This window comes from Dendrobates tinctorius, unplaced genomic scaffold (genome assembly GCF_039654945.1).
Source record: "Dendrobates tinctorius isolate UK_male_01 unplaced genomic scaffold, ASM3965494v1 ptg000161l, whole genome shotgun sequence".
In the NCBI taxonomy this organism is placed as follows: domain Eukaryota; kingdom Metazoa; phylum Chordata; class Amphibia; order Anura; family Dendrobatidae; genus Dendrobates; species Dendrobates tinctorius.
Window position 1 is genome coordinate 8,041,722 of NW_027361828.1, and position 20,741 is coordinate 8,062,462.

At 42.8% G+C, this 20,741-nt stretch overlaps 1 protein-coding gene across 1 annotated transcript in view; it reads left to right on the forward strand.

Moving 5' to 3' along the window:
* Positions 1 to 5,949: 5,949 nt before the first annotated feature.
* Positions 5,950 to 20,741, forward strand: part of HHIP (hedgehog interacting protein) — a 148,367-nt gene continuing 133,575 nt past the window's right edge. Inside the window, exon 1 of the mRNA XM_073549789.1 lies at positions 5,950 to 6,948. Coding sequence (XP_073405890.1) covers positions 6,022 to 6,948 — 927 coding nt within the window. The 5' untranslated portion in view covers positions 5,950 to 6,021. The remainder of the gene's footprint in view (positions 6,949 to 20,741) is intronic.

Consider the following 20,741-nt stretch of genomic DNA (forward strand, 5'->3'; position numbering starts at 1 on the left):
ATATAAATGTTGCATTGCTGTAATCGTACTGACCTGAAGAATAAAGCTGCCTTATCACTTTTACCACACAATGAACTGCATTAAAAAAACTCAAAAAAATCAAAAAATAAACCCTGAATTTTGGGTATTTATTCATTTTGTCTTTCAAAAATTGGAATAGAAAGCGATCAAAAAATATTAAGTGCTTGAAAATGCTACCAATAAAACGTCATCTCATCGCGCAAAAAACAAGCCATTACTTGACTCTGTCAGCAGAAAAATAGAAAAATTATAGTTCTTAAAATATGGTGATGCAAAACGTTTTTTAAGTGTGTGACAACAGTCAAACATAAAAACCAATACAAATCTAATATCACTGTAATAGCATCGACCGGAAGAATAAAGTCATCTAATCACATATATTGCACAGTGAATGGCGTAAAAAAAAGTAAATAAAACCAATTCTTTACCTGCTGTTGATTTTTTCATTCTGCCTCCCAAAGATCGTAGTAAGGCTTGGCGCACATTTATCCTGTGCTTTGCACTGAGCGCTTACACTGGGGTTTCCATGTAAATCTCTGAAATACTTGAATCAGATGGAAACCTCAAAGATAAGTTCCCTATAATGAAGCAGATGGGGACACTGTGGATGTTGTCTGGCTTATAATCCGGCAGTGTCTGTCTTTTTAGGCATGCGTTAAAGCATAGTTGACCACAGTTTTGTGCACTTCTGAAAACAGTTGAACAATGGCAAAAGTCCAGAGTAACTCTGTTGCCTCATAGTGAATGGATCCCTCAGGGGTTTCATTTGAATCATGTAATTCAGAGATTTAGATGGAAACTCAGATGTAACTGCTTAGTGGAGCGCGCAGGATAAATATGATCCAAAATGTTAAGTAAAATGTTCCCATAAAAAGCCTCAACTCAATCCACCAAAAAAACAATCCACCAAAAAAACAAGTCCCCACTTAGGTAAATCATCTGTTAATGGAAATATAGGGGACTTCCACATTACTGGTAGCACAAAGGCTGTGGAAAGCCCAAAAAGAAATCCAGAGAATTTTGAACTTCCAAATCCAAATGCCCCCCCCCCCCCAGAACCCCACAGTGTGCATAAACCACATTTAGCATCCACATCTTAGGCATTTCTGTAGCAATGAGAGCCTGCTTAATTTATGGGGTGCTTGTCTCAAGAAGCAAGAGCCGGACAAAGTGTATGGGCACTACAATTTACTGAGCTCTACAAATTTGCACTTTTTGCTAAGCAACATCCATTGCTGCTTGCTTCTGGAAAACACTCATGGAGTCAAAAATCATCACTGCACCTGTAGATAAATTCCCAGAGGGGTGCAATTTAAAAAAACTTAGGAGTTCTGTATATGAAGTCTGTAAACTTTTCTATGAAAACTTATTCTCCAAAAGTCAAATAGCGCTCCTTCCCTCCCGAGTCTCGCTATGTGGGTACAGTACAGCCATATAGGGGGTTCAGCTGAAATTGTGTGACAAATTTTGGTGCTATTTTTACCCATTCCCCCTTGTGAAAATGTAGAATCTGGAGCTTAAATTTTTTTTGTGGTAAAAATGTAATTAGTTTTTCTTCACCGTCCAATGGTATAATATTCTGTGACAAACCTGTAATGTCAATATCATCACTCCATCCCTAGATGAATTCATTGAGAGGTGTAGTTTCTAAAATGGGGTCACTTTTGGGGGGTTTTGCTGGTCTGGGACCTCAGGGGTTCTGCCAATGTGACATGGAACCGGCAAACAATAACAGCAAAATCTGCACTCCAATATGGCACTCCTATCCTTCAGAGGTGAGTTTTCAACCACATTAGTTTCCAAAATGAGGTCACTTGTGGGGATTTCTGCTGTTTTAGCATGTCAGGGGCTTTTCAAATATCTCATGATGCCTGCATCCTATTCCAGCCAAAATGATGTCACTTCCCTTCTGAGCTGTGCTGTGCACCCAAAGGCTGGAGTCACACTAACCTGCGCAAAATACGGTCAGTATTTTACATGCGTAATACGGATGACAGACCCCTAAATAGTGCTCCGTATGTCATCCGTAATCAAGGTGTGGTTGCGTATTTTGCACATGTCAGCATCCGTATGTAATCCGTATGGCATCCGTATGGCGAGATTTTCTCGCAGGCTTGCAAAATGGACATATAATGGAGCCCTATGACAGGTTTAATAAAGAAATGAAAGAATAGATATAGACACATAGAATGCATATATATATATATATATATATATATATGTATTCTATGTGTCTATATCTATTCTTTCGTTTCTTTATTAAACCTGTCAGTGTGAGTTTACTGTATAGCGCACTGAATTGCCGGCTTTGCTAAAAGACACAGGGTGCCTATTTCTCGCAGGTCACATGTGTGGTCCGTGTGTAATCCGTATTTTTTGTGCACCCATAGACTTGCATTGGCGTATTACGACCGCAGTACGCTGACAATTGCAGCATGCTGCGATTGGCACGGAGCGTAGAATACGGATGAGAAATATACGGCTGGTGCGAGGGACCCCATAGAGAATCATTGGTCCGTGTCTAATGCGTGCTTTTAGCGCCTCTCACTTGTCCGTATTCCTCGCCAGTGTGACCCCGGCCAAACAGTAGTTTTTTTTTTTACCACAAATGGGATATCAGGCTGTGTGCACACGCTGCGGATTTTGCCGCTGCGGACCCGCAGCAGTTTTTGCTGCGGTGTACAGTACAATGATTCCCTATGGGAATCAAAAACCGCAATGCAGACGGTGCGGAATTTTCCGCGCGGATTATCTGCGGTTTTCAATCCGCAGAAAGAATTGACATGTCAATTCTTTCTGCGGATTCTGCTGCGGTTTGCCATCTCCTCCGTTGAGGAGATGAAAAACCGCAGGGCAAAACCGCAGAGCAATCCGCAGGTAAAATCGCAGGTATTTTGACCTGCGGTTTCACCTGCGGATTTTACAAAATCCGCGCGGATGAATCTGCACATAATCCGCAGCGTGTGCACACAGCCTCAGCGTAATCAGGAGAAATTGCACACAAATTGTATGGTCCATTTTCATGTTATTCATGTGAAAATAAAAAAATTGAGGCTAAAGTAACATTTTTGTATGAAAAATGTGATTTCTTCATTTTCACGGCTCAACATTGTAAAGTTCTGTGAAGCACCTGTGGATTCAAGATGCTCACCACACAACTAGATAAATTCCGTTAGGGATGTAGTTTACAAAATGGGGTCACTTGCGGGGGTTCCCACTGATTAGGTACATTATGGGCTCTGCAAACATGACATGGCTTCCACTATTTCATCCAGTCAGTTTTACGTTACAAAAGTCAAATGGTGCTCCTTCCCTTCCAAGCCCTGCCATGCGCCTAAACAGTAATTTTTCTCCATATATGGGCAATACTCTGCAGAAATTGTACAACAAATTTTGGGTCCATTTTTTCCTGTTACCCTTGTGAAAATGGATTTTTTTTTGCGGGAAAAAGTAACATTTTCATTTTTTCCTTCCATATTGCTTTAAATTCCTGTGATGCACCTGAAGGGTTAATAAACTTTTCAAATGTGGTTTTGAGCACTTTGAGGGGTATGGTTTTAAAAATGGGGTCACTTTTGAGTATTTTCTATCACATAGGCCCTTTAAAGTCACTTCAAAAGTTATGTGGCCCTTCAAAAATTTGCTTTTTGTCAATTTTGTTGGAAAATTGAGTAATTACTGATCAACTTTTAAACCTTCTAACTTCCTAACAAAAAAAAAAATTGTTTAAAACATTGTGCTGATGTAAAGTAGACGTGTGGGAAATGTTATTTATGAACTATTTTGTTTCATATATCTATCTGATTTAGGCTGTGTGCCCACGTTGCTTTTTTTTAAGCGTTTTTGAAGCGTTTGTGCCGGATCAGACGCTTAAAAAAAGCTTCCCATTCAATTTAAGGCATTTTGGCCTTTTTGCGCCAATGCATGCAGTTTTTTTCCGCTCAGAAAATGCTTAGCGGCTAAAAACGCAGCATGCTCAATATTTTCCGCATAGGTCCGCGTTTTTAGCTATTTCCAATGTTCCCAGAAATCGCGTGGAAAAAAACACATAAAAAACGTGCGGTTTTTGTGCAAAAATCGGGCAAAAACCACGCGGAAATAAAACGTTCGGTTTTCTGAGCGTTTAAAAACGCTAACGTGGGCACATAGCCTAAAGAGCATAAAAATTAAAAGTTGGATCATTTCTACATTTTCACCAAAATTCTGATATTTTCACAAATAAATGCAAACAATATTTTGACTTAAATTTACTACTAACGTGAAGTACAATATGTCATGAAAAACAATCTCAGAATCAGTGGGATCCATTGAAGCTGTTCAAGAGTAACTACCACATAAAGTGAAGCTGCGTCGTCAGGGAAGCCACCGCTAAAAAAAAAAAAACATAAAAAAAGAAGACCAATGTTTTCCTGAAATGTCTTCGCCTTCTAAAACCATGTGGGTACATAGGCATCTGAAAACTGGGCTTACAATTATTATGGCGTTTATCAAAATCCTAAAACTGTCACTGTTTTAGAGCACATTCCCTAGTGTTTTAGTCCTTCTTAAAATAATCAAATATATTGACCCGATAATCTAATTCAAGCAATAAAAAAACCTTGAAAAATAATTTTTTTAACAGACTAGTGGTTTATCGTTCACCAGATCTATGGCAGATCAGCATCAGAAATTCTAATTCTGCTGTGGATTCTCTTGTAAGAGCTCACTCTCACGAACATCTGAGAGAATAGGGTCGATTATGCTCATGACAATAATGAAACTCGGATGAGAGATTGATCCCAGTGTCAGCATAGTGTGATCCGATTCTCTCGGATGAGGGGCCCGAAGCACACTATCAGGAGACGATGGAGAGCAAATGTCTCCATCTCCTCCATTGTGTTAATCCGAGGAAATCGGACTGCACTCAGATGTCAACCGAGTACAGTCAGATGATTTCCATGCACCCTCAGACTTGAATGGATGAGTGGCTTCCGACTTCAAAGTGAAATTGCTGCGTGCTGTAATATTTTTTCACTGACAGAGTCAAAAAAATCATGCATCAGCACTTCTCCATTGAATAACAGTGGCCGAGTGCTGTATGATAAAACAACATGTACCACTAGACTAGTGATGAGCGAGTATACTCTTTGCTTGAGCTTCCCCGAGCATGCTCGGGTGATCTCCAAGTATTTTGATGTGCTCGGAGATTTAGCGTTTGTCTACGCAGCTGCATGATTTGTGGCTGCTAGGCAGCCTGAATACATGTGTGGATTGCCTGCTTGTTAGGAATTCCCACATGTATTCAGGCTGTCTAGCAGCCACAAATCATACAGCTGTGTCGACAGAAACTAAATCTCCGAGCATGCCCAAATACTCGGAGGACCGAGCAACAATGCTACTCGCTCATCACTGCACTAGACCAACGGATACGCTGGTGTGAGCGAGCCCTGAAACACACATTACACATCCTATAGGAGAGATGGGAATGTAGCTAAAGATGGCCATGTGGATAGTTGTCAGTGCACAGATTGCCTAAAGTCTGGTCACAAAAGGATTTGACCCTATTTTTTTGCATTTTGGGGGATTTTGCCTATCAGTGGGTAAAATCCTCTCCTACATGTTTGCAATGACCTTTATTAGGTGATGTCAAACCTATAGAACCTATACTATTTTATTTCCATTTTTGCAGATTTTGTGAATGGATCTGTTGCTAAGTCCCTGTGCAGCCATGTGTCCGAGCATCATTCTACAGCACAGTCCTCACACCTGCACTTCTGTGTTGTGCAGGATACAGCCATCATTATATATGGGACATTCCATCTGTACGGCTCTTCCCAGCTGATCCGGTGGTCCTCCACCTCATGGACTGTCCCGCACTGGCGACCACACAAGGTGGGCTCCGTACACAAGTCCCAGCCCCGGTGCCTGGCGTGTGTACAGGGGGCAGTGACGTCAGGGGGCGCGGGGTGGCAGCACCTCCTTGTGCTCCACTTAAAAAGAAGCAAAAAAGAGGAGCGAAACATGAGAGCCCCGAGGAGATGTGAGAGCAGCACATTCCCAGGCAGCTGGAGAGCCGAGAGCATCCAGCACTGTGCCCCACCGCCTGCCCTCAGGACACCTGGGAGCATTCCCGCCACACCGCCTGCCCTCAGGACACCTGGGAGCATTCCCGCCCCACCGCCTGCCCTCCCTGCCCTCAGGACACCTGGGAGCATTCCCGCCCCACCGCCTGCCCTCCCTGCCCTCAGGACACCTGGGAGCATTCCCGCCACACCGCCTGCCCTCCCTGCCCTCAGGACACCTGGGAGCATTCCCGCCACACCGCCTGCCCTCCCTGCCCTCAGGACACCTGGGAGCATTCCCGCCCCACCGCCTGCCCTCCCTGCCCTCAGGACACCTGGGAGCATTCCCGCCACACCGCCTGCCCTCCCTGCCCTCAGGACACCTGGGAGCATTCCCGCCCCACCGCCTGCCCTACCTGCCCTCAGGACACCTGGGAGCATTCCCGCCACACCGCCTGCCCTACCTGCCCTCAGGACACCTGGGAGCATTCCCGCCACACCGCCTGCCCTCAGGACACCTGGGAGCATTCTCGCCCCACCGCCTGCCCTCAGGACACCTGGGAGCATTCTCGCCCCACCGCCTGCCCTCAGGACACCTGGACCCTCACTGGACTGTGCCGGGAGGAAGATGCTGATGCTCCAGTGGATGCTCATTTGGGGAACTGCTTTGCTGCTGCTTCTGGAGTGTGAAGCGAAATATGGGGAGAAGAGTGACCCTGCTGCCAGGAGGAGAAGGTGCCTGAATGGGAACCCCCCGAAACGTGTCAAAAAGAGACATAGGAAGCTACAGAGCCTGGACTTGGGGGGAGCTGGATGTAGAGGACTGTATCCCCGACTCTCCTGCTGCCCCAAACCTGAGAGCACAGGCGTGCACATAGATCCCAAGGTAAGCAGCCAGCGCAGAGCCTCTGGGGGGCCCCATGTCCTGGTGGGCTGCACTATTGGATGGCGAGCACGTGTCTGCAGGTGTCTGGAGGAGATTTTTTCATTTGGTTCCTACAAGTTCTTTTTTTTTCAGCTGTGCCCATATATCTGTTTTCTTTATCAGTGATATTGTACAAATACAGTTGGATCTGCCATCTGGTCAGATAGGATATAGCTGTAAGAAGAGCTGATGTTTAGATTCGAGATATTAATATTCAATGTATCCATTATTACATATTTACAGGTGATAGTAAAGGGCTGCAGTAAGCAGGGGGAGTGATGTGGATGAACTTTATTTTATATGCTGATGCATCAGATTTTCCTACATAATATTAAGACAAGATATTAAAAGTGTGCATGAAGCATGTGGAGCTCTGCTGGGAGTTGTAGTTCCATAGTCTTCAGCACATTGCACAAGAGCTGGGAATGTCACAGGTTGTGGTAATAATAATACATTTTATTTCTATAGTGCCGACATATTCCGCAGCACTTTACATTTCAGAGGGGACTTGTAGTAAGGAGAACCTCCATGTAGATTGTGCTGTTAGGACTTCTCCATCTGTGCTAACAGCTCTTGACACTAAGAGGCTCCAGAGCATCACATGTGAGGGAAGCAGGCGGGCTGAGGGCAGGCAGGCGGGCTGAGGGCAGGCAGTATGAGGGCAGGGGGCTGAGGGCAGGGGATTGAGGGCAGGCGGGCTGACAGCAGGGGCTGAGGGCAGGCAGGCTGAGGGCAGGGGCAGAGGGCAGACAGGAATACACACTGACATGGTCAAAAGTGCTGGACTCCGAGGCTCATCTGTTTTTTGTAAACTTTTATAGAATTAATATCTATCATTATTATAGCTTTTTTACATTCTGCATACGTGGAGAACATAGATGTGCAGTGATAGCTGTTATTCTGACGCCCACCAAACTTCTGCGCTACACCGAGAGTGGTATATGTGATTAAAAGTGGCTTCCGCATCATATCTCATCAGTCATTTGTTAGCGCCACTTCTTGAATGTAAAGATGACTTATGACATAACACATCTCATTTGTTTGTAAGCTTCACGTTCATAATTGGGGACATGTGCCTGTTAGTATCTCGGCCATTGAAAAACTGGTGTGGCAACCCAAATGAATCACTATTACATCTGGCGTGGTCCTAAAGTTTTATCATCAGGGCCATGTGCACACATTCAGTATTCGGTCAGTATTTTACATCAGTATTTGTACCCCAAACCAGAAGTGGAACAATCAGAGGAAAAATATACTAGAAACCCGTCACCACTTCTGTATTTATCACCCACTCCTGGTTTTGACTTCCAAATACTGATGTTAAAACTGACCAAATATTGAACTTGTGAACATGGTCTTAGTGTAAAAAGTGAAGTTTGATGGCAAGTTAATACCCCCTGCCCCTGATTTAGAATACATTGCACTAGCCACAAAGGATTATGACTTACTGGACTGAATTTGGCCATTGGAAAAATGTCAGCCATTCAACCATTCCTCTGCCTATCTTGCCTACGTAATGTCAGCATTGAGAGTATTTGTGTATCAGGGGTTAACGGCGAGGTGGTATGTGCACGTTTGTATACACATGTCGATAGTGTTTGTGTTACCATCTGTGTACCTTTTAATGGTGTTTATAAGCTGGAGGGACAGGATGCGTGCCTGTATGCATTTCTTTACAGTAAATATACCCTGCATGTGTTTAAGTTAATTCTATACTATATATACACACAGAGAAGAAAAAGTTGTATTCGTGTTTGTAAGTCGGCTTTATATACATATATAGGTAAGCAGGATCCTGTTTATACACAGAGTGGGTGGGAATTTCCATGTGTCATAATAAATCCTATAAGCGTAGGCACTTGTTTTTAGATTCTTGTATATGTTTGTCTATTTAGCCATAAATAGGAGCGTGAAACGGGGGGCCGCGTCCATCAAGCCGATATGTACAGTACACGTGCGAAGAAGTGACTTGTGTTTTCACATTCACATTATGTCAACATAAAGTCAATACCGTCACCGAGACAGAAAGGAACCTGTATGGTGGTGTGACCAGGACCAAACGTTGGCGTACAAAACAGATGGTTTGGCGTTTTCTTGTTCCTGTAGTGATTACCTTAGATGTTCAGGCATTGTACCTCCGCTACATCTTACCCATACCATGGACAGAGACATCCTTGCAAACAAGCCTCATGTTACAGACCACACAGAAAAGATCCGCACTTCAAGCCAAATTTTGAAGTAGAAAATAGATGCTGGTGTAGATGTTTATCTTGACACGTTCGTCGCTTCCTACACCTTCTGCAAACTTTATAAGATCTTGGCAATCCGGAGCCTAAAATGCAATGAGTGATCATTAATAGCTGATATTTACTGTTATGTACGTCAGTGATTCTGAGCGAAAGTCTATAACTTTGATTTAGTTCTTGTCGAGTCATCTGGAGGCGATGAGGCATCTTACACCGGACATAAGGCAGGTTGTGTGTGCCAGAACTCCTACAAGCTTGCTCCCTAGCCAGGTCATTGTTGTGGTGCACGTTAACAGCTGAAGAGTCACATGGAGCCTAAACTTGACCCTAGGTCCCTTGGCCAGTGATATCATAGAGATTAATGTCACTCCTTTATTGGCTTTAGTCCCCTGTGCTGAAAAGCTAAGTGCTTGAGAGCTGTGGCATATTGTGCAGAGAAGAACCAAACAGGTCCTATTACAGAACCATGAAAATACATCTAAAAAGTAGCATGACAAGCCTCCTTGGTTACATGTGAATGAAAACTATTCTAGATGGAGAATGTTATATGTCAGAAGTAATTAAAGCTTTACTTTTACCAACCTCGTCCTTGAGTGACACATGAGTCACTGACCATCAGGTTGGATATATTGGAATAACTGTTTTTCGACTGATAGGATATTGAATGTAAGATGCGTTTTGGTCATGCTGTAGGTTAAGCTCACATGACCGGTAATCATCCTTTAGAACAGATCCAGCAGCAATCTGTGGACAAAAAAGTTGTACAGACACAACTTTTTTGTCCGACTGAAGAAAAAAATGATTTCAACTGGATCCATTTTTGTAACATTGAAGGACATGCAAAATGGAGTCACTAAAAAGTCATCCATTTTTTCCCATCTGAAAAGGATGCGTTTTTTCTTACTGAAGGTGGAACAATAAATATTTAACATATACTATTGGACATATTTTTTTTCCTCCTCCAGTAAGTAAAAAATGTATCCTATTCGAACAGGTGAAAAATGGAACACTGCATATACTACTGGACATGAATAATGGGACACAACATATATTACTGGACATGTATAATGGGACACAACATATACTACTGGACATGTATAATGGAACACAACATATACTACTGAACGTGTATAATGGAACACAGCATATACTACTGAACGTGTATAATGGGACACAACATATACTACAGGACATGTATAACGGAACACAGCATATACTACTGAACGTGTATAATGGAACACAACATATACTACAGGACATGTATAACGGAACACAGTATATACTACTGGACATGTATAATGGAACACTGCATATACTACTGGACATGTATAATGGAACATTGCATATACTACTGAACATGTATAATAGAACACAACATACTGTATAATGGAACACAGCATATATTGGACATGTACTGAAATGTAAAGTGCTGCGGAATATGTCGGCGCTATAGAAAGAAAATGTATTATTAAAATTTATTATTATGTATAATGGGATACAACATATACTACTGGACATGTATAATGGAACACAGCATATACTACTGAACATGTATAATGGGACACAACATATACTACAGGACATGTATAATGGAACACAACATACTGTATACTGCTGGACATGTACAATGGGACACAACATATACTACTGGACATGTATAATGGTACACAGCATATACTACTGGACATGTATAATGGAACACAGTATATACTACTGGACATGCATAATGGAACACAACATACTGTATACTGCTGGACATGTATAATGGAACACAGCATATACTACTGAACATGTATAATGGGACACAACATATACTACTGGACATGTATAATGGAACACAGCATATACTACTGAACGTGTATAATGGAACACAGCATATACTACTGAACATGTATAATGGGACACAACATATACCACTGGACATGTATAATGGTACACAGCATATACAGTTGTGGCCAAAAGTATTGAGACCCCTGCAATTCTGTCAGATAATACTCAGCTTCTTCCTGAAAATGATTGCAAACACAAATTCTTTGGTATTATTATCTTCATTTAATTTGTCTTCAATGAAAAAACACAAAAGAGAATGAAGCAAAAAGCAAAACTTTGATCATTTCACACAAAGCTCCAAAAATGGGCCAGACAAAAGTATTCGCACCCTTGGTTGCACAACTTTTAGCCAAAATAACTGCGACCAACCGCTTCTGGTAACCATCAATGAGTTTCTTACAATGCTCTGCTGGAATTTTAGACCATTCTTCTTTGGCAAACTGCTCCAGGCCCCTGATATTTGAAGGGTGCCTTCTCCAAACTGCCATTTTTAGATCTCTCCACAGGTGTTCTATGGGATTCAGGTCTGGACTCATTGCTGGCCACATTAGAAGTTTCCAGTGCTTTCTCTCAAACCATTTTCTAGTGCTTTTTGAAGTGTGTTTTGGGTTATTGTCCTGCTGGAAGACCCATGACCTCTGAGGGAGACCCAGCTTTCTCACACTGGGCCCTACATTATGCTGCAAAATTTGCTGGTAGTCTTCAGACTTCATAATGCCATGCACACGGTCAAGAAGTCTAGTGCCAGAGGCAGTAAAGCAACCCCAAAACATCAGGGAACCTCCTCCATGTTTGACTGTAGGGACCGTGTTCTTTTCTTTGAATGCCTCCTTTTTTTTTCCTGTAAACTCTATGTTGATGCCTTTGCCCAAAAAGCTCTACTTTTGTCTCTCCTGACCAGAGAACATTCTTCCAAAACATTTTAGGCTTTTTCAGGTAAATTTTGGCAAACTCCAGCCTGGCTTTTTATGTCTCGGGGTAAGAAGTGGGGTCTTCCTGGGTCTCCTACGGGTTGACACTGTTGTACCCTCGGACTGCAGGGCAGTTTGAACTTGTTTGGATGTTAGTTGAGGTTCTTTATCCAACATCCGCACAATCTTGCGTTGAAATCTCTTGTCAATTTTTCTTTTCCGTCCACATCTAGGGAGGTTAGCCACAGTGCCATGGGCTTTAATCTTCTTGATGACACTGCGCACGGTAGACACAGGAACATTCTGGTCTTTGGAGATGCACTTGGAGCCTTGAGATTGCTCATGCTTCCTCACAATTTGGTTTCTCAAGTCCTCAGACAGTTCTTTGGTCTTCTTTCTTTTCTCCATGCTCAATGTGGTACACACAAGGACACAGGACAAAGGTTGAGTCAACTTCAATCCATGTCAAATGACTGCAAGTGTGATTTAGTTATTGCCAACACCTGTTAGGTGCCACAGGTAAGTTACAGGTGCTGTTAATTACACAAATTAGAGAAGCATCACATGATTTTTTGAACAGTGCCAATACTTTCGTCCACCCTCTTTTTAATGTTTGGTGTGGAATTATATCCAATTTGGCTTTAGGACAATTCTTTTTGTGTTTTTTCATTTAAGACAAATTAAATGAAGATAATTATGCCAAAGAATTTGTGTTTGCAATCATTTTCAGGAAGAAACTGAGTATTATCTGACAGAATTGCAGGGTTGTCAATACTTTTGGCCACAACTGTACTACTGGACATGTATAATGGAACACGGCATATACTACTGAACGTGTATAATGGAACACAACATATACTACAGGACATGTATAATGGAACACAGTATATACTACTGGACATGTATAATGGAACACTGCATATACTACTGGACATGTATAATGGAACATTGCATATACTACTGAACATGTATAATGGAACACAGCATATATTACTGGACATGTATAATGGGACACAACATATACTACTGGACATGTATAATGGAACACAGCATATACTACTGAACGTGTATAATGGAGCACAGCATATACTACTGAACATGTATAATGGGACACAACATATACTACTGGACATGTATAATGGGACACAGCATATACTACTGGACATGTATAATGGGACACAGCATATACTACTGGACATGTATAATGGGACACAGCATATACTACTGAACATGTATAATGGGACACAGCATATACTACTGAACATGTATAATGGGACACAACATATACTACTGGACATGTATAATGGAACACAGCATATACTACTGAACGTGTATAATGGAACTTTGCATATACTACTGAACATGTATAATAGAAAACAACATACTGTATACTACTGGACATGTATAATGGGACACAGCATATATTACTGGATACATATAATGGAATTTAACATATACTACTGGACATGTATAATGGAACACAGCATATACTACTGGACATGTATAATGGAACACAACATATACTACTTAAAAACAGATCCTTTTCAAATAAAAGATAAACGGATGGCTAATTAACGGATCTGTTTTCCATAGACTTATATGTGAAAAAAAAACAGTTTTTTCAGGTTGACAAAAAAGTTTTATCTGCACAACTTTATTGTCAACAGATTGCTTCTGGATCCATTCTAACGGATTCAAACTGATTACTAGACATGTGAACATAGCCTTAGATTGGTTTGTAGCTTTGACTTGACAATGGAAAACAGATTCCTGAATGGAGACTGTGTTAAATGTGCCCTTTGTATTGTGCATTTATCTGCATTGGTGTTAACAAATCATTTCATTAAGAATCAGTGCACGTGAAATAAACCATCAGGTGTCCCTTTTTCTCTACCCTGTTTTTTAGTTTAATTAAGAATTCCTCAGTGGCAAGTACGGTATGTTGTTGTCAAGGCCTGAGAGACTTTCGGAAAACTTGTGTTTCAGCCTTTCTGGCCCAAGCTCAGTAAAGAAAAATGGCCATTGCTGAATCAAATTTTTATGCTTAGTTCACGGTAGATTTCATTCTATTCTCATGTAAACAACTTCTACGAATCAACATATGTGTCTGGGTGGTATCTTTCACTTTGTTTTGTAACAAAAAGCCATATTGCATCATTTAATTTGCTCAAGTCATGCAAATAGAACAAAATCAATAGGACAAAAAGGGGTCGACTTCTCCTCCTCCTCCTCACTAAACTGCTGCCCACACACAGAGTCTTGTTGCTTATGGCAAAAGAATAACAACACCATTGTGTTTGTTAGTTGGTTCACTAATGGGTGAAACTGGAGAACATCATTCTCCTTCAGCCCCTGCGCTCTGTCCAAATGTTCTTGCCTTTTCAGGGAAAAATTGGGCCAGGCCCCTTTTCTTATCCCAGATGAGTGAGAACTGTCTTGCTGCAGGTTTTAGTGTCAGTTTGTCCATTATTCTCCAGTGACCAGGAGCAATTTATGATTCCAGGCATGGGTAAAGCTCCATGTTTATAGTGTTCCAGGACCACGGAGGTTAGGCCGTGATTGAAATGTACTGCAAACAGATGATTTAGACTTTAGAGCATGCGTAGATTCATGCCCTAATCCCTTATTATTATTTTTTTTTTTTTTTTTGCTACATTAGAGTTTAGAATTCTTTTGTAATTTGCGAATCTCTGCAATAATCAGTGGGCCTTTAGGAGGATAATAAATTTTATTTTTATAGCGCCGACATATTCCGCAGCACTTTACATTTCAGAGGGGATTTGTACAGACAATAGACATTACAGCATAACAATAATCACATACAGTAGATTATAACACATACCAAGAGGAAAGAGGGCCCTGCTCGCAAGCTTACAGTCTATGAGGAAAGAGGGAGACACGAAAGGTGGGTGGTAACAGTTACCCTGATTGTATGGACCAGTCATAATGTTAAGTGTGTAACAGTACAGACACAGAGGGATAATGGAGGCATAAAGCATGTGGGAACATGATGCGGGGAACCTGGTTATGGTAAAACTTTTGGCTCTGCCACACAGGGATAGATTAGGTTAATGTGTTGGGGTGGTAGGCCAGTCTGAATAAATGCGTTTTCAGGACACGCTTAAAATTGTGGGGATTGGGGACTGATCGTATTGACCTGGGAAGTGCATTCCGTGCGGTACGTGTAAAGTCTTGGAGACGGGAGTGGGAGGTTCTGACTATTGAGGATGCTAATCTCAGGTCATCAGCAGAATGGAGGGCGCGGGTAGGGTGGTATACTGAAACAAGGGAGGAGATGTAGGGTGGTGCTGAGCCATGGAGGGCTTTGTGAGTGAGGGTAATAAGTTTATACTGAATTCTGGAGTGGATGGGTAGCCAGTGTAATGACTGGCACAAGGTAGAGGCATCAGTGTAACGATTGGTGAGGAATATGATCCTGGCTGCAGCATTCAAGACAGATTGGAGGGGGGAGAGTTTGGTAAGAGGGAGACCGATTAGAAGAGAGTTACAATAGTCGAGACGAGAATGAATAAGAGAAACAGTAAGAGTTTTTGCAGAGTCAAAGGTAAGAAAAGGTCGAATTCTAGAAATGTTTTTGAGGTGCAGATGACAAGAGCGAGCCAGTGATCGAATGTGGGGGGCAAAGGAAAGCTCGGAATCAAGTATGACCCCAAGACAGCGGGCCTGTTGCTGGGGAGTAATAGTGGAACCACACACAGAAATGGCAATGTCGGGTATAGGTACATTAGTAGAGGGAGGAAACACCAGGAGTTCAGTCTTTGACAGGTTCAGTTTCAGATATAGTGAGGACATGATATTAGACACAGCGTTTAGACAATCGCCGGTGTTTTCTAGAAAGGCTGGCGTGATGTCAGGAGAAGGAGCGTATAATTGGGTGTCATCAGCATAGAGATGGTACTGGAAACCAAATCTACTGATTGTTTGACCAATAGGGGCAGTGTACAAGGAGAAGAGGCGGGGACCTAGAACCGATCCTTGGGGGACCCCAACAGTAAGGGGAAGATGAGAGGAGGAGGAACCGGCAAAAGATACAGTAAAGGAGCGGTCGGAGAGATAGGAGGAGAACCAGGAGAGAACGGTATCCTTGAGGCCAATGGAACGGAGCATAGTGAGGAGGAGCTGATGATCCACAGTGTCGAATGCTGCAGAGAGATCCAAGAGAATTAGCATGGAGTAATGACCATTTGATTTAGCTGTTAGCAGATCATTAGAGACTTTAGTGAGGGCAGTTTCAGTGGAGTGTAAAGAGCGGAAACCGGATTGGAGAGGGTCGAGAAGAGAGTTTTCTGAGAGATAGCGGATAAGACGGGAGTGGACCAGGCGTTCCAGGAGTTTAGAGATGAAGGGAAGATTAGAGACAGGTCTATAGTTAGCGGCACAGTTTTGGTCGAGGGATGGTTTTTTAAGTAGTGGATGTATGATGGCATGCTTAAATGAGAAGGGAAAAATACCAGAAGAGAGAGAGAGGTTAAATATTTTAGTTAGGTGAGGGGTGACAGCAGGGGAAAGGGACTGAAGGAGCTGTGACGGAAATGGGTCACTGGTGCAAGTAGTTGGGTGAGAAGATGCAAGGAGCCTGCTTACTTCTTCTTCTGTGACTGGTTCAAAATCAGAGAGTGAGTTAGATGCAGTGGGGGAGGGAGGACGGTGCATGGTATGAGGTGATTGGGAGATAATTTCCTGTCGAATCTGGTCAATTTTTTCTTTGAAGTAATTGGCCAGATCGTCAGCTCGGAGCTCCGTGGTTGGGGCCTGTACTCTTGGATTGAGTAGAGAATGAAAAGTGTCAAAGAGACGTTTCGGGTTATTGGACAGTGAGGTGATGAGGGTGTTGAAATAGGTTTGTTTGGAGAGGTGAAGGGCAGTGTTGTATGTTCTAAGCATAAACTTAAAATGGATGAAATCTTCGGGTAGATTGGATTTTCTCCACAGACGTTCGGCGCACCTGGAGCACCGCTGCAGGAAACGTGTTTGCACCGTGTGCCAGGGTTGTCGCCGTCTGCGTTGTGGTGTTCTATTTATAGGGGGTGCAAATTCATCCAGGGCACTTTGAAGTGTTTCATTGTAATGCTTCAATGCAGAATCAGGACGTGAGAGGGAGGAGATAGGGGCCAATGAAGACTGCAAGTTCTTCATAAGTTTCTGGGTGTTAATGGCCTGTATGTTTCTATAAGTCTGGACAGTGGGGGTGACCTGAGCAGCCTGGCAGTTCTTGATAGAGAATGAAAGAAGATTGTGGTCAGAGAGCGGAGTTTGCAAAATCATCCACTGCACAAAGCCGAGAGAAGACCAAATCGAGGGAGTTTCCGTCTTCATGCGTTGGAGAATTAGTAAGCTGCGAAAGGCCAAATGAGGAGGTTAGAGATAAAAGGTGAGTAGCAGATGGGGAGAGGGGAAGAGCAATGGGGATGTTGAAATCACCCATGATGAGGGTAGGGATGTCACAGGAGAGAAAATGTGGAAGCCAAGTGGCAAAATGATCCAGGAACTGATGGGAGGGGCCGGGAGGACGATACACCACCGCCACTCGCATGGAGAAGGGGGTGTAGAGTCTGACGGCATGGACCTCAAAAGAAGGGAAGACAAGTGAGGGTACTTGAGGGATAACCTGAAAGGTACATTTTGGTGATAGGAGCAGACCAACGCCTCCACCAGCTCTATTGTCTGATCTTGGGGTATGAGAGAAGTGAAGCCCCCCGTATGAAAGAGCAGCAGCAGCGGTATTGTCTGACTGCTGGATCCAGGTTTCAGTAAGAGCCAGGAGGTTAAGAGAATTAGAAAGGAAAAAGTCATGAATGAAGGAGAGTTTGTTACACACTGAGCGAGAATTCCAAAGTGCACAATTAAGAGAGACAGATGGCATGCAGGGAATATTAATAAGATTAGAGGGGTTTCTGAGTGTAGCAGTTGGGGGGTTTGACTTTCTATAACATGGGGGACCAGGGTTGGGAGCAATGTCTCCTGCGACTAGGAGAAGGAGGGTAGAAAGAGTGAGCAGATGGTTAAGTGATTTGTGAGAGCGTCTCTGATGTTGAATGGTGGGACTGACTGGATCTGTGCAGTTTAACAACGTGAAAAGAGCATGAGTGCTATACATAGGAGAGGAAAGAAGCGAGGGGCCAATGTGGATGGAGTGTAGAGAGTTAATGCCAGGGCGGTTGATGTGTGTGAATGCAGCGGCCAGGATTAAAATTACACAAATGCATATGGTATATATTTGTTGTACTCCAAATGTACAGGGAGTAGATGTATATAAATGTCTTACCTGTCTCCTGCCCTATCTAACTGCCATGTTATAACTGCCAGTACTTTGATAAACTGTACTTGGATAAAGTGTGCATAAATGCCCCCTGCATAAATGCTATCCCCAAGCTATGTCTGAATATATAGGAGGATAAGACTTAGAACTTTTTTTTTTGGGCTCTCTCTCTTCTCGTTAATCAATCACACTAAATTGAGACACCAGGACCCAATAAAATGTTGTGGTCAAATAAACACATGTCCAGCACTACATGGATCATAAAGCACTTTGAAAAGTTTCTTGACCTCACAACATAAGGGGACAAGCAGAGTAAGTTGAAAAAAACTATATACCATATAGAAGCTTGCAGAGTTGAAAACACAGAGATAGCATTCAGGATTAACTGCTTGCTGACATTGAATGGAGACACAGGAGTGGATTCAGAGCAGAGATTGGAAAAGCTGGTTACCATATAGAAGCTTGCAGAGTTGAAAACACAGAGATAGCATTCAGGATTAACTGCTTGCTGACATTGAATGGAGACACAGGAGTGGATTCAGAGCAGAGATTGGAAAAGCTGGTTACCTGTATGAAGAGGATTCATTGTAAGTTAGCCAATGAAGTATATAATTGATACACAGTCCCAGAAGGTGATTGGACCCAATTATCATCTAAACTAGCCTTCAGTCACATAGATAACGAAAAGCTGGAAAACAGGTTGTGCTGCTTCACCATTGAATAATAATAATAATAAATAATAAATTTTATTTCTATAGCGCTGACATATTCCGCAGCACTTTACATTTCAGAGGGGACTTGTACAGACAATATACATTACAGCATAACAATAATCACATAGATCATAACAGATACCAAGAGGAATGAGGGCCCTGCTTGCAATCTATGAGGAAAAAAGGGGAGACACGAAAGGTGGGTGGTAACAGTTGCCCTGATTGTATGGACCAGCCATAATGTTAAGTATGTAACAGTATGGATGCAGAGGGCTAATGGATGCATAAAGCATGTGGGAACATGATGCAGGGAAACTGGTTATGGTAAAAAACTTTTGGCTGTGCCACATAGGGATAGATTAGGTTAATGTGTTGAGGCGGTAGGCCAGTCTGAATAAATGCGTTTTCAGGGCACACTTAAAATTGTGGGAATTGGGGACTAATCGTATTGACCTGGGAAGTGCATTCCAAAGATTTGGCGCAGCACGTGTATAGTCTTGAAGACGGGAGTGGAGGTTCTGATTATTGAGGATGCTAACCTCAGGTCATCAGCAGAACGCAGGGCGCGGGTAGGATGGTATACTGAAACAAGGGAGGAGATGTAGGGTGGTGCTGAGCAATGAAGAGCTTTGTGGGTGAGGGTAATAAGTTTGTACTGGATTCTGGAGTGGATGGGTAGCCAGTGTAATGACTGGCACAAGGTAGAGGTATCGGTGTAACGATTGACGAGGAATATGATCCTGGCAGCTGCATTCAAGACAGATTGGAGGGGGGAGAGTTTGGTAAGAGGGAGACTGATTAGAAGGGAGTTACAATAGTCGAGACGAGAATGAATAAGAGAAACAGTAAGAGTTTTTGCAGAGTCAATAGTAAGAAAAGGTCGAATTCTAGAAATGTTTTTGAGGTGCAGATAACAAGAGCGAGCCAGTGATCGGATGTGGGTGACAAAGGAAAGCTCAGAGTCAAGTATGACCCCAAGACAGCGGGCATGTTGCTGGGGAGTAATAGTAGAACCACACACGGAAATGGCAATGTCGGGTATAGGTACATTAGTAGCGGGAGGAAACACAAGGTGTTCAGTCTTTGACAGGTTCAGTTTCAGATATAGTGAGGACATGATGTTAGACACAGTGTTTAGACAATTGCCGGTGTTTTCTAGAAAGGCTGGCATGATGTCAGGAGAAGAAGCGTATAATTGGGTGCCGTCAGCATAGAGATGGTACTGGAAACCAAATCTACTGATTGTTTGACCAATAGGGGCAGTAACCAAAAGAAGAGGGGGTTCCTCAAGGATCAGTCCTAGGCCCCCTCAACAGTAAGGGGAAGATGAGAGGAAGAGGAGCCAGAAAAAGATACAGTAAAGGAGTGGTCAGAGAGATAGGAGGAAAACCAGGAGAGAACGGTGTCCTTGAGGCCAATGGAACGGAGCATAGTGAGGAGGAGCTGATGATCCACAGTGTCGAATGCTGCAGAGAGATCCAAGAGAATTAGCATGGAGTAATGACTATTTGATTTAGCTGTTAGTAGATCATTAGAGACTTTAGTGAGGGCAGTTTCAGTAGAATGTAAAGAGCGGAAACCGGATTGGAGAGGGTCGAGAAGAGAGTTTTCTGAGAGATAGCGGATAAGACGGGAGTGGACCAGGCGTTCCAGGAGTTTAGAGATGAAGGGAAGATTAGAAACAGGTCTATAGTTAGCGGCACAGTTTTGGTCGAGGGATTGTTTTTTAAGTAGTGGATGTATGATGGCATGCTTAAATGAGGAGGGAAAGATA